Here is a 12,084-nt window from a genome sequence, read left to right on the forward strand (position 1 = left end):
CACAGACCTACCACTGCCATCAACCATCCATTCCTGTGCGGTCCTGTTTCGGAAGACCACCGTCCAGCGTGTCGGACGAAGTGTTTCTTCATCCTACGGTGTCGGCTAAATTAGTTTACATTACAAAATAAAGTAAACAATGAACTAGCACCAGTGTGTGACCGCATGCATGTGTGCGCGCGTGTGTGTGTGTGTGTGTGTGTTGGTGCGAGGATGTGTGTATGTTTGTACGTGTGCCCTATTTTAGCAGCACCAGTATTCGCCAGGTCAGTCTCATCGAACACCCGACAGGAACGTTGTTGCATTCACGGTTTCCCCGTTGTAGTGCGTTACCGTCCATGGGCAAGAATTGTCGTCGGACGATTATCCAGCGTGTGCGTGTGTGTGGTTCGACGTATTCCGGTATTAAAATCGTACATTGTGTGTCAAGCAGAGATCACCACGAGTCAACCAACAGTGCCAACATCCGCACAATGTCGTAACCCATTTGGGAAGAGTTTCCTTCTCCGGAGGGGTTTTTGCTCACGTTGGATTTTTATATCATCTCAACGGTGAAGGTTTTGGTGAATTTTTCTTTCACTTTTTGGAATTCTCTTTTTGGACGGTGTTGTTGTCGTTTGGCCGTGCGTTTCTTGTGTGTAGTAAAAGCGAAGCAGAAAAAATATAATCAACGCACCGACAGAAAAACATAAACCGCGCTCTGTAACCAACTGGGTGCTGGTTGTTGTGCGCATAAATTGATTCTATTTTTATATGCATTCTGTTTGGCTATTTGTTGTTGTTTTTTTTGCTCACAACCTCACAACCCACCGCCCAACGACCTCCAGTCCGGTTCCGTCTCCGGGTCTCCGGCATCGTCCAGTGGGCCGTAACCCAGTAGCATCAAGTATCGCTCGCTCCCACCCAAAAGTATCGGGACGGTGCGCTGATTCGTGCTCCGGACATGGTCCAGCCGGGAGATTCGCTCGGCGGCTAATCGGCGGCCCTGTTCAGTGTACGTTCGCTTAATTTCCTTGGGACGCACTAGAAGACGCGTGCAGCCGAACCCGATACGGACCACCCCTTTCCACATCCCCCCGGGCCCCAGGCGGGGGTGGCGGTGGCGGTGGCGGACGGCATGGATGCGGGGTTGTTGTTAAGAATGTGTGCCGCGGTTCGAACAACAATCATCATCAACACCGTCGCTGTACGCTCCACGTTGAGGCCAGAACGGGGTGGATTTTTGAAGTGGCTAGAATCTTCACAGTAAACTCGTGGCAGTCGCTAGCACAAGCGCGGCCCAGGGGCCAATTTTTGGCGAACCGGTTGAGCGAGTGGACGTTTCAGACGCAAGACATCTGTTTGTGAGTTTATCTCCGGAAAGGTGAAAAACCCCGGCAGTTGTGGCCGAGAATTGGTTTGTACTTTGAACTCGGCAGGTTGTGAGTGTTCGTGTCCTGTTCTTCCTGACTGCAGAATGTGTCATTAGCGAGTCCTCAACTCTTGCGTGCATGAGAACCGATGCACGATGGATCTGTTGGGCGATGGCGAAAGTGATCCGAAGCACTATTATCAAGAATATGTTCGCCATTACGAGTATAACATCACCAACAATGGTAAACAGTGAGGCATGACGCATACCGTGACCTGCTCGGCTATCCTTCCAAGTGATGCAACATGTCCCTTCTTCTCCATTTCACCGGTGTGGGGGGTTTCCCTCCCCGATATACCGACAGGATCAACTGATGCCATCCCACTCTACACCGGATATCCACGGGCGCTACTCAACATCGCAACGGTGACGTGCATAGCGTACATGGTTGTTGGCGTTCCAGGCAACCTGCTGACAATAGTGGCCTTGATCAAGAGTAAGAAGGTACGTACGCGAGAGCCAAAGGATTAGCGATGAAAGATGGTTGGCTACTCGCGGTGCGTTATAAAACAGGTGCTGTGATTCAAACGGATTAATGTGCCCCCTCGACCGGCACGGGCGCTTCCGTGTAACGCAAACAAAAGTGTCGATAGAGCGTGGCGGGAGATATATATATTGCCGCCCCCAACCCCCCTCCCTCACATAATCACGTTGGCCACTTCACACACTTCACACCTGCCGCCCACAGCTGATCGAAGTACTGATCGGAATATTTGTGTGCCATCCTCGTTTCCCGCCCATTTCAGACGCGCAACGCAACGGCTGTTTTCATCATGAATTTATCGTTCTCTGATTTGTTGTTCTGCTGCTTCAATCTGCCACTGGCCGCGAGCACCTTCTGGCACCAGGCCTGGCTGTACGGGGATGTGTTCTGCCGGTTACTGCCGATGATGCGGTACGGTCTGCTTGCCGTTTCGCTGTTTACCATACTGGCCATCACAATCAATCGCTATATTATGATCGGCCATCAGCGGTTGTATCAAAGGTGAGGCGGCGTACTTCCTATGGTTGTTGAACAGACTGTGATCTTTTCCTCCGTTCTTGTCGACGTCCAATTTGTAGAATTTATCGAACGAAAAACCTGTGTCTGATGGTGGCGTTTACTTGGATCTTGGGATTCGGCTCACTGCTACCAACGTGGCACGAGAAATGGGGAAAGTTCGGTCTGGACATTGGCATCCACTCGTGCTCCATACTGCCCGATAGTCAACGTAAGCATAGAACACAGCAGACAGAATCGCACCAGAATGCTGTATCAGACTTGCATTTCCACAGGGCATTCCCCGAAACAGTTCCTGTTTTTGATAGCATTTGCACTGCCCTGTCTAGCGATCATTATATGTTACGCTCGCATATTCTACATAGTACGATCGACCGCTCTACGGACCAAAGATCTGGCAAGCGAAAATCTGGACGACAACAGCATGGAGGACGTTTCCAGTGGAGTCAGTAATCAACAGCATCCGGGGCTGCATGTGGGCTCGTCTGCTACGATCACTCCAGAGAAAGAACACTCGCGTGGACAAAAGGACGATTGCCCACCTCCATTATCGTACATCAACTTCAGTCAACACACCGATTGGCACTATATCGACTCGAGCACGGAGAATGAAATATTCTGTGGTACATCATCGACAGACGATAGAACGCGCCGGGCAGCTTCGGTAAACACCACGCTCGATAAGAACATTGTCGATCGCTGTGATTATGGTGCTCCGAGGGTGATAATTGAGCGCTTCCTGCATTAATCGCTAGCGAGGCTACCGAGTTGGTGTGCTCAGCTAATGGACGTTTGCTTCTAATTTTAGATACCGCCACAAACCGATGAAGGATATCTGGAGAATAGCAACGTTAAACCTCGAAATCAACGGTATGCCACAGCATCGGGACCGGGCGTACGGCGCAATGCGAGCAATGTGAATGCGCGTAAGCGCAAGAAGCACCTCAACACATCCGGTGCCTCGATTATGAGCGCGGGCAAGATGTCCGCCAAGGATCGGAAGCTGTTGCAGATGATACTCGTGATTTTTCTGGCATTTCTCGTCTGCTACCTACCGATCACGGTGGTGAAGCTGTTCCGTCCTAGCATGCAGGTACTGAACGTGGTGTCATATTTGCTGATCTATCTGACCACCTGCATCAATCCGATCATCTACGTGGTAATGTCGCGTGAGTATCGCCAGGCGTACTCGGATCTGGTGCTCTGTCGCACGTACGAAATGGCAAAAAGCAAATGCAAACAGCATAAAGCGGCCAATGTGCTGCGGTTTGCGTCGAAATGTTAACAACGGGTAACGGGAAGGTTTACGCATGCTAGTCTTCGTGTCTGTGTTCTAGGCGTAGTATATTGTATCGTGTAGTTGTATCGTTGGTCAAGCGAACGACATCAGGATCACGCATTTAGAAAAAAAAAACGACTTCGCGAATAGCTTAGGCTATTCACATTCTCTGAGTACACGCGAAACAAAACCAGTGTGTGTGTGTGTGTGTGTGCGTGTTTATGTTAGTTTCTATTGTTACGATGAGCTTGACCATAAGCAAAACGTAGTACCTTTGGTGTATTGTTGGTGAGACCGTTAACAGAAGTGCACTTCTAGTAAAACTAAGCAATTACATGTGACAATGGTTGGGTAATGTATGTGGATCTTATCACCTTCATGTTTTCATTAGCCTTTTGTTCGAAACATAAAAAATGATAATTTAAATGGATCTCGGATTGCGTTTTTTTTTCAACATTGTTTCCTTTTTCCGTTGAATAATTTCCGAATTTGAAACTTGAAAATGAGTTCAAGGCACGACCACTGTGCTGCAACGCGGCTTCACTAGGCACCATTTGTCGTCAAAATTGGTCCAAATAAATGTTATATTATAATTTACGTATGCTTTATTTGCCTGTTATATCACCTAAGGACATTAAAGCTTCAGAATTGGAGCAGAAATTTTCATAAAACGATTCTAAAAATGTTTCCTGTTCTGTTTTCGTCGAGGCGAAAACTCGCCGCGCCTGTCACAAACGTCAAATGGCATACGAAAGTTTGACAGCCGCCGAGCCGAGTGTGTAGCTGCGGTTTGTTTGTGTGTGAAACCATAATACCGTTGATTCCAGTTTTGTGTGTACAGCGAATAGTTTGTAGAAAGAGTGTAAATATTTTAACAAGTGGCGCTTTATTCCGCTGCATATACTCGGCTGACTAATTGATGCGAAGCTGCGATTCACTTCGAAATTCAGTTGCCCATTGTGAGGCAGTTCAAATAGGAGTTTGATCGAAAAGCGTGGTGCGTGCAACATCGGGTTGGTGGAGTGTGTGCAGTTGCAGTGTTGGTACCAGTTGCAGAAGCTCGTAAGGTGACTGGTGAATTGGTGTAGAGAAAAAAGGTGCATCAGGGAGAAAATTAGCGCCCCATTAGTTGACCTATTTAAATGGTCGGAATTTGTACGAGCAGCTTAGGCAGAGCCGGTTTGCTGATGTGTGCTGCGAGTGTCGATCAAGCTGGAAGCATTTCGTACGATCGGCAGTAAAACGGTTTGTTTTCATTCCAATTTGCTGCTTCTATGCGCGGCGGGTTCCCCACGGCGTTCCACCCCATTCCACGCATAGTCATAATTCGCAACGGCGTCTCTTTAAATCGCTCCCATCCGAAAAAGTGGATGCGCATAATGTTTTGGGCACGCGAAAGCAGTGCGAAAGCGAAAACACAAACACATCATTGTCAGCAGATTGTGTACCGTGGTGGTAGCCTGGAAATGGACAAAACTCGCAAAAAACAAGAAGACATCTTTACGTGCACCGAACGCGGCGTTCTTTTTGCGACGACGCGTTCCGCATTTTGGCGACGTTGACGCCATTTGCCGTTCTTGATTTCATCCAAGCACTCTAGCCGGTTTTTCCTATGGGCAGGAGGGTTTAGGCATTTTTCTGCGCTTGCCTACGTTGCGGCAATTTGCTAGCCGTATGTGTCCCAGGTGCGTGTGTGCGAAAGACGAGCGGCTTTAATACAATTAAACGAACAAAAAACATGCAAACCTCCCAAAACGAAACTTACATTCGGAAAGGGTTTTATTACCGAACGACGAGGGGGTTTGTCGCTTAAGGACCATTTGCTGTACAGGTTCGTCGCTTACCGCCTCGATCATCCTCCGAGTAACGGTTTGCAAATTGGCAACGGTTGATGGTCGCAAAAATAGATTGGGATCACAACACTCACGCACACACGCACCTCTTTTCCTCCGACCCCAATCATCTTTCTAACCTGTCTGTCCTGTTAGTTTACTGTCCCGTCGCTCACTGCCGGTACCGGTTTTTTTTGTCCATTCCCTCCATGGTCGCCCGAACCGTTCCCGACAGGTTTAGGTTTGTCGTTCTTCAACGCGGCGATAGGATTTCCTTTCCGATCCAATTTTCCCCACGCAGTTTTCCGTCACCTTTTCCGCACCCGACCAGTATCCGGATTGCTCTTCGAACCGTTTCCCCGTGTAGCATTACATTTGTTTTTACAATATCCAACACAATTCCTTGTCCCGCTGGCCTTCGTCGTCTGTCCGTGCGCCGTGCTTCGATTCCCCTTGTTTTTCAACCTACACAATTTACCCTGTCGAGTTGTTAAGTAAGGGAACCACCTTGCGCACCGAATGAGTGCAGCTCCGTTCTATGTTTTTTCGCGAATATTATTATTGGATTGATACGTGCCGGGAATACAAATCACTCGACTGCACAAAAAAGAGTTAAACAATGAGTTATGGAACGAAAACCAATCAAAGTGAGTCGTTGTCTTTATTTGAATAAAAATTAAGACAAATTTATGTTTCTTTAAACAAGCAGCAGCCTTATAAGCAATTGTTGTCCCTGAAAGCCATCACCCTTTTTCTTTTGCATCGGATGCCCGAACGTTTGCTAGCAAAATGTATTGTTGTTGTACAATTTAGTTCTTATTTACTTTACCGATTTTTTGTTTATCCCGTAGTATGTTTTTGCTTGCGTACATATATCTGTGACGGTGAGTACCGGTCCGCGCGCGCGTCCTATAAATAATCCCACATAAAGTATCCACCGTTGAGAAGATGTTCTATTTTTGCGTGCCAGTAAAGAAAAATCGCTCACTAAAAATAGGGTTGCGTTTTGTATTACATATGGGGCGGTTTTTGTTTTTTTTTTCGGTGTGGATCAGTACGGGTAGAAGGTTTGATTTGTTGTTGGTGGGAAGCATGAATTCATAATTTCCTTTCCTCAAAAATTCTCACCGGGTCTGGATGCTGCTAGAATTCTAACCTCTGTAAAACGTTAAGTACTATCATCGATCAGATTAAAGCTTTGCAGTACAACTAATGTGGGGAATTAAGTTCTTAGCTGGGGCGTAAACCTTCCCCCCTCTCTCCTTCCTCGTAAACCGTGCCGTTAATAATTAGCTGAAGTGATGAATGGAACAATAAGCTTTACGCAGATGCTCTCAGTAGTAAACGATCCTTTCTCAGCCCCACACGATCAGCAGCATCAGCATTGATAGCAACAAAAAAAAGTCCATCCATTGCTGACCCCATCTATGTCCATGAAAGTCCATGAAAATCCATGAGTACAGGACAAAACCGATCGAGGAGGAAGGAGTGTGACACGACGTATCGTGATATCGCGTATGATCATTCCACCATCTATTTTTAGCTTCCTTCCTCTTCGCTTGAACGGTCGGTTTTGGGTGGATTTTCTCGCACTCGATTTTTGTGATGACCGTCGGTTAATATCTGTAGAACCATCATCATCGCCCATGGCCAATCGTTCCTCTCGGCTCATGCCAATATCGGTACCGCGCCGCGGACCTCCTGCTACTGTTGGCAATGTCGTTGGCTTTATGCTAGGAGTTGTGTCCCCGAAAAGCGTCCTAATTTTAAAATAAAACGTATGCAGAAAAAAATCCGTCTCAGAATAGAGTATTTTTACACCGACTGGTTTTGTGGAATGTAGAAAATGGAAGAGAAAATGAATCCTTTTCCATGCAATAATTGGCATGCAGTAGTCATCCAAGTGAAGATCGAATCCGTGCCATTTACGCAATGTGTGAGAAAGCGTTTTGCAGAAGCACGAAACGTGATTCATACTTAATGATTCATCGCAAGCATTACAGTGTGGTGGAAGATAATATGAGGCATTTACGATTCTAATCTTTTTTTTTTTTTGTAGATTAAGGTAGATGTAGACCTTCAACTTGACTTCGCATTTAAAACCCTTGCTATCAAAAATACCACCCTCGGAGCGTGTTGTTGGCAAGTACTGGTCGAGATGAACGCTAATGAAATTCCAACGAGCTTATCGCAACGCAATAAACTGCGACACTTGATGTGTGGCCGTTTGACGAATGCATAATTTGTGCATCGATTGTAGTCGATCGTACCAATTCGAAACCATCGAAATGCCGGGCGCCTTCCAAATGTGGCTTGATCGAGTGTCCGTTTCCGTCGCGTGTAAATGGATCATTAGCATCCGTCTGGTGTTAAGTAACGTCGAAAGTGTTAAATGAAACCTCTGATCATTGGTTTTATTTTATGGGCATAATGTTGCTGCGAGATAGAATATCATTCTACAGCGTAATTTCCCTTATTGAGTAACGCTGTTAAATCGATTATAAGGCTTTACAGTACTAATACATCAAATTGGGCTGTAGACGTAATGAAAAGTTAGACAAATTGCGTTTGAAAGAAACCCTTTGCTTTCGTCTAACTTCAAACATCTATCGATCAAAACGATAGATTTCCTACTGAGCTTTGAAGCAGACAATAATCCTAACAATACCTAGTAATTGATGTTTGCTGGGCAACTGACGAGAAGGCTTGTTAGCATAAGAACAACAACAGTTGATTGAACTTCCGCTTCTCCGCTTCTTCGTTCTGTTTCCATCTACCGTAATAAGCATGCACTTAACTGGCCACTTTCTCCAAAGCAATCGGGTGGATTTGTTTTCTTTCGCTGTGCGCAATCTTCAGGAACAAAGAAGATCAACAGAAATAATGTAAACCCAAATCGATCGATCCGCCAAAGAATTTCTTACACTTGTAAAACAGAAATTCTTTGAAAACTTCATTCAATCTGCATGAAATGTAAATAATTGTATCTGTACAACAATGTTACACTTGGTAAAACAGGTACATATCTTGAAGGAGACTTAAATCACCCCGTGCCTATGGAGCACAAAGATCAAAGTCTGCGTCTACTTCCACCACCCGATCGGCCACCAGCTGCATCAGCAATTATGACAATTCATTAAATTATCTTTCTTTCAGCAGGCCGTTGTGCCGTTTCTGCCCACACCCGACTCGCTTTCCGCCGCTGTGAATAGTCCGCCGGCGAACGACCGACGTGAGAAATCCATTAGCTCCGGCCTACTATCAGCTCCGACATCACAACCACTACGCTCTTTTGGATGTCTGCGTGTATCTGGATGAAATTTGGCCATCATTTGATCGTTGGGAACTGGCAAGCTGCAGGCAGGGAAGGAACCGATCGCAAAAGTGTAACATTTTACGCGCCATTGAGTGCGTGTGGCACATTCCGGGTGCGTGAAGTGCGTCGAGATGCGTACGAATTGTACACATCCATTGAACAATCGGTGCGCACCAAAGCGGAACTACGCAAACGATCGGAAGTGGAATTCGGTGCTAACCGTGAGATGGATAGAGGATAAAAAACGATAGGAAGGATCTAGAATTTATACACTCCAGGTGATTTTTGCGAGTTCTAGCGTCACTTCCAGCGTGGCAAAGCTACCATCGAATGAATGATAAGCAGACGCAATTAGTCCCGCAAGTACATTGAACATAGCAAGCCGGTGAAGTCGCCGACATTATGACAACCGGCAAACTGATCGAGAGATGATCTGTCAGATTTTGTATTCAGTTGCGTTTCTATTGCTTATTTATTGTCATCTCCGCGTAATGTTTTTTTTCATCCCCCTGTAACACCGTGCATTCGACCGAATGAAACGAATCGATTTTCCGCCCGATGCATCTACTCGGTCGGTTCGGTTTAATTCACCCCGCTCTCGGTATCGGGTTCGGGGAGCTTGGCTCACGATCGAGACCGGGGTGTTGAAGGTTCTTCTTTTTTTAAAAATAGACACTGCGTGCGCGTGAGAGTTCTCCCCTCCCCTCCCCGAAATGGATGATCTACAGGGTGTGCGTGTTGTTTTGCGTGCATTCGCGGTGGCAACACCGGTGCGTGTGACTCGAAACGTTTTATTTTGTTGGCACATATTTTGTGCGTTACTTGATCCGCATGTTTGAAGAACGCGCTCACTAATTGGTCGAACCGGAAGGTTCGCCGATGGGACGAATCCTCTGTCTATCGTAAAGTGCCGCGTGATGGTTCCAATTAGACGACAAACGATCGTTTGTATGATCTGCCTGTACGACTCAATTAACTGTCGGGAAGGTGTTAACGTTTGCTATGCGTGCAGGGAAAAAACAATACAAATACATAATAGAAGACGCAAAACACATCTTCGAAAGGCCGCGACAATATGTTGTATGTTATTGAACGCAGGGCAAACACTGCGCTGCAAGGCATCGATTAGAAGCAATCGATAGGACTTCGCATAATCTGGGAACGCAGGCGCTCTCGCACACGGGGTATGCACTCATTCGGGGCTCGCTCGTTCGCTTTGTCTGTCGATGGGGAGGGAATAGGTTTTTATCTGCCTGTTGTTCGGCTGTTGTTGGCTTGGCTATGCCGCGCCCGCCCAAGCAGTCAGTTCCGTTTGAACGTCCGTACGTTGCTGTTGCCGTCGGCAGTCGTGGCCGCTATTCCGGATATACACACGGTACAGTACGGACTTGGGTGCCGCTCTTTTTTGCGATATCAGCACCTTCACACACAGTGGCTGGCATGCCTTATCTTGGTGGTTTGGGTGTGCTCTGGCCCATTTTGCGTACCCTACAGGCACCAGTCGTCCAGGTGTAGTGGTCCCGTGGTGAACGAGAAGCAAACCGTGCTAGTGGGGCTGGTGTTTGTGCGTAGGCAAGATATATGTAAAAAAGAGCAATAGAAACCGAGGAAAGCAATAGAGCGATTGCGTGCAACAGTGGGAAAGAGATGAATACTGCATTGAACTGCTAGTGCGAATGCGCGCCCCTTCGTGAATATTGCAGACCACTGCCAAATGTATAGGCGGCGCACACGGCCAGCCCGACGTGACGATTAGCCTTAGTTTTGGGTTCGCTATCGACGCGATCAGTCCGACGAACGAAAATCATCTCCATCACCTTATCTAACCGTAAAGTTCGTTTCTTGATCTCGGAGTGTCCCTATCTCGCTACTGAGCGATCAACCGATCTAGTGTTACTTACTGTCGAATACTGATACTACTGCATGTGCTCTCAAAACAGAGGAAAAGAATAGCTCCAAATATTGATTCTGTTCTGAATGATCGCGCAATGAACTGTGGACTTGAACGAAGGGATCGGAATTAGGGATCAAATTTTGTTCCCGTTTGAAGTGGGTACCATAGCATGTGTACGATCGCAAGTATCTTGAAAGTCTTGGAGTGTATCTGGAATTTTTCCGTTGGATTTAGACATCCAAGAATGTCTAAGGAATTGTATCGATAGCGAGTTTTTTATTGCACCGATATTTACCACTGATAGTAATCTGTTTTGATCCGTTAACACACTTGACTTCGGTACAGTTAATTACATAAGAGCAAGACTGGATGTTTGTCGATGTCGGATGTCTAAAGGGAGATTGTACAAAAGTTGGAATCTAAATGAAATTGAATTTCTCGTAATATTTAATGTGCATGAAGTAGATCTTCAAGTCTAGCATCTTTAGTTGGTTGTTGTTTTATAATATCCTTTAATGTCCGGTGTTGTCTGTGAATAGTTATCTCTCTTGCACATAAGTTGTAGATCGTAACCTTCGTCACTGTGCCGTAATGCTGTCTTACGTCCTATCGGGACGAGCGTGTTACGTATTCACTCATCGATGAGCGGGACATCCAAGTGTTGCTTGTAGTAAAAACGCGCGCGCGCTAAATACATCGATCTTCTGCGGGCCTTTGTGTGTTTGCTTGGTGCGTTCGAGTGATGCAGTGTGTACCGCTGTGATACGACAATTTCTTCCCTTTATTTGCACGATAAGAAGTAGCCTCGGTAGTCGTTACTTCAAGATCATCCCAACTGTCAGGATCCTCTCGGTGCGTTTATGCGCGGTGTTGAGAGATTGAGCGATAGGTTAAGTACGAAAAGGAAAACAAGAACCGTCTCTATCCCTCTGTCTCGCTGCAACTGAGTAGTAGAGAGAAGATAGAGAGAGAGGGATCGGGAGATCCAAAGAGAAGTGTGTGTGTGTAGCGCGCGCGAGAGAGCGAGATCTTGTTGGTGCAGTAGTTGGCAGCGGTAGAGCTAGTGTTCAGTGAAACCATTTTCCTTATTTTTCACGCAGGCAACTGAGGAAAATCCCCTCGTCGTGTGAGCCGAGGATCGATTCTCTCGTGTGGAAAGAGCAGCAAGTAGCGAAGTAAGCAAGAAGCCACACCGTGGAAAGAAAAACCCGAGGTGTGTGCGCGGTGGTACAGTGTGTTGTCTACTTAGTTGGCTAGTGTGCGCGATAGCGAGTGCCAGTGCCTGTTCGACGACGAGTGTGCGGTAGAGTGCCATACCCGAGTATCGAGGTGATCAACGAACCACTACGAAG

The 12,084-nt window shown here is 46.6% G+C and overlaps 1 protein-coding gene across 1 annotated transcript; it reads left to right on the forward strand.

Annotated features, from left to right (window-relative positions):
- The first annotated feature begins 1,507 nt into the window (after positions 1–1,507).
- On the forward strand, positions 1,508–3,696 carry LOC128719809 (G-protein coupled receptor moody). Its single transcript, XM_053813447.1, has 6 exons — positions 1,508–1,595; positions 1,716–1,855; positions 2,158–2,396; positions 2,474–2,622; positions 2,687–3,132; positions 3,220–3,696. Exons 1-6 carry the CDS (start codon positions 1,508–1,510, stop codon positions 3,694–3,696), a joined length of 1,539 nt encoding a protein of 512 aa, XP_053669422.1.
- Positions 3,697–12,084: the final 8,388 nt, after the last annotated feature.

Source organism: Anopheles marshallii, chromosome 2 (genome assembly GCF_943734725.1).
Source record: "Anopheles marshallii chromosome 2, idAnoMarsDA_429_01, whole genome shotgun sequence".
Lineage (NCBI taxonomy): Eukaryota > Metazoa > Arthropoda > Insecta > Diptera > Culicidae > Anopheles > Anopheles marshallii.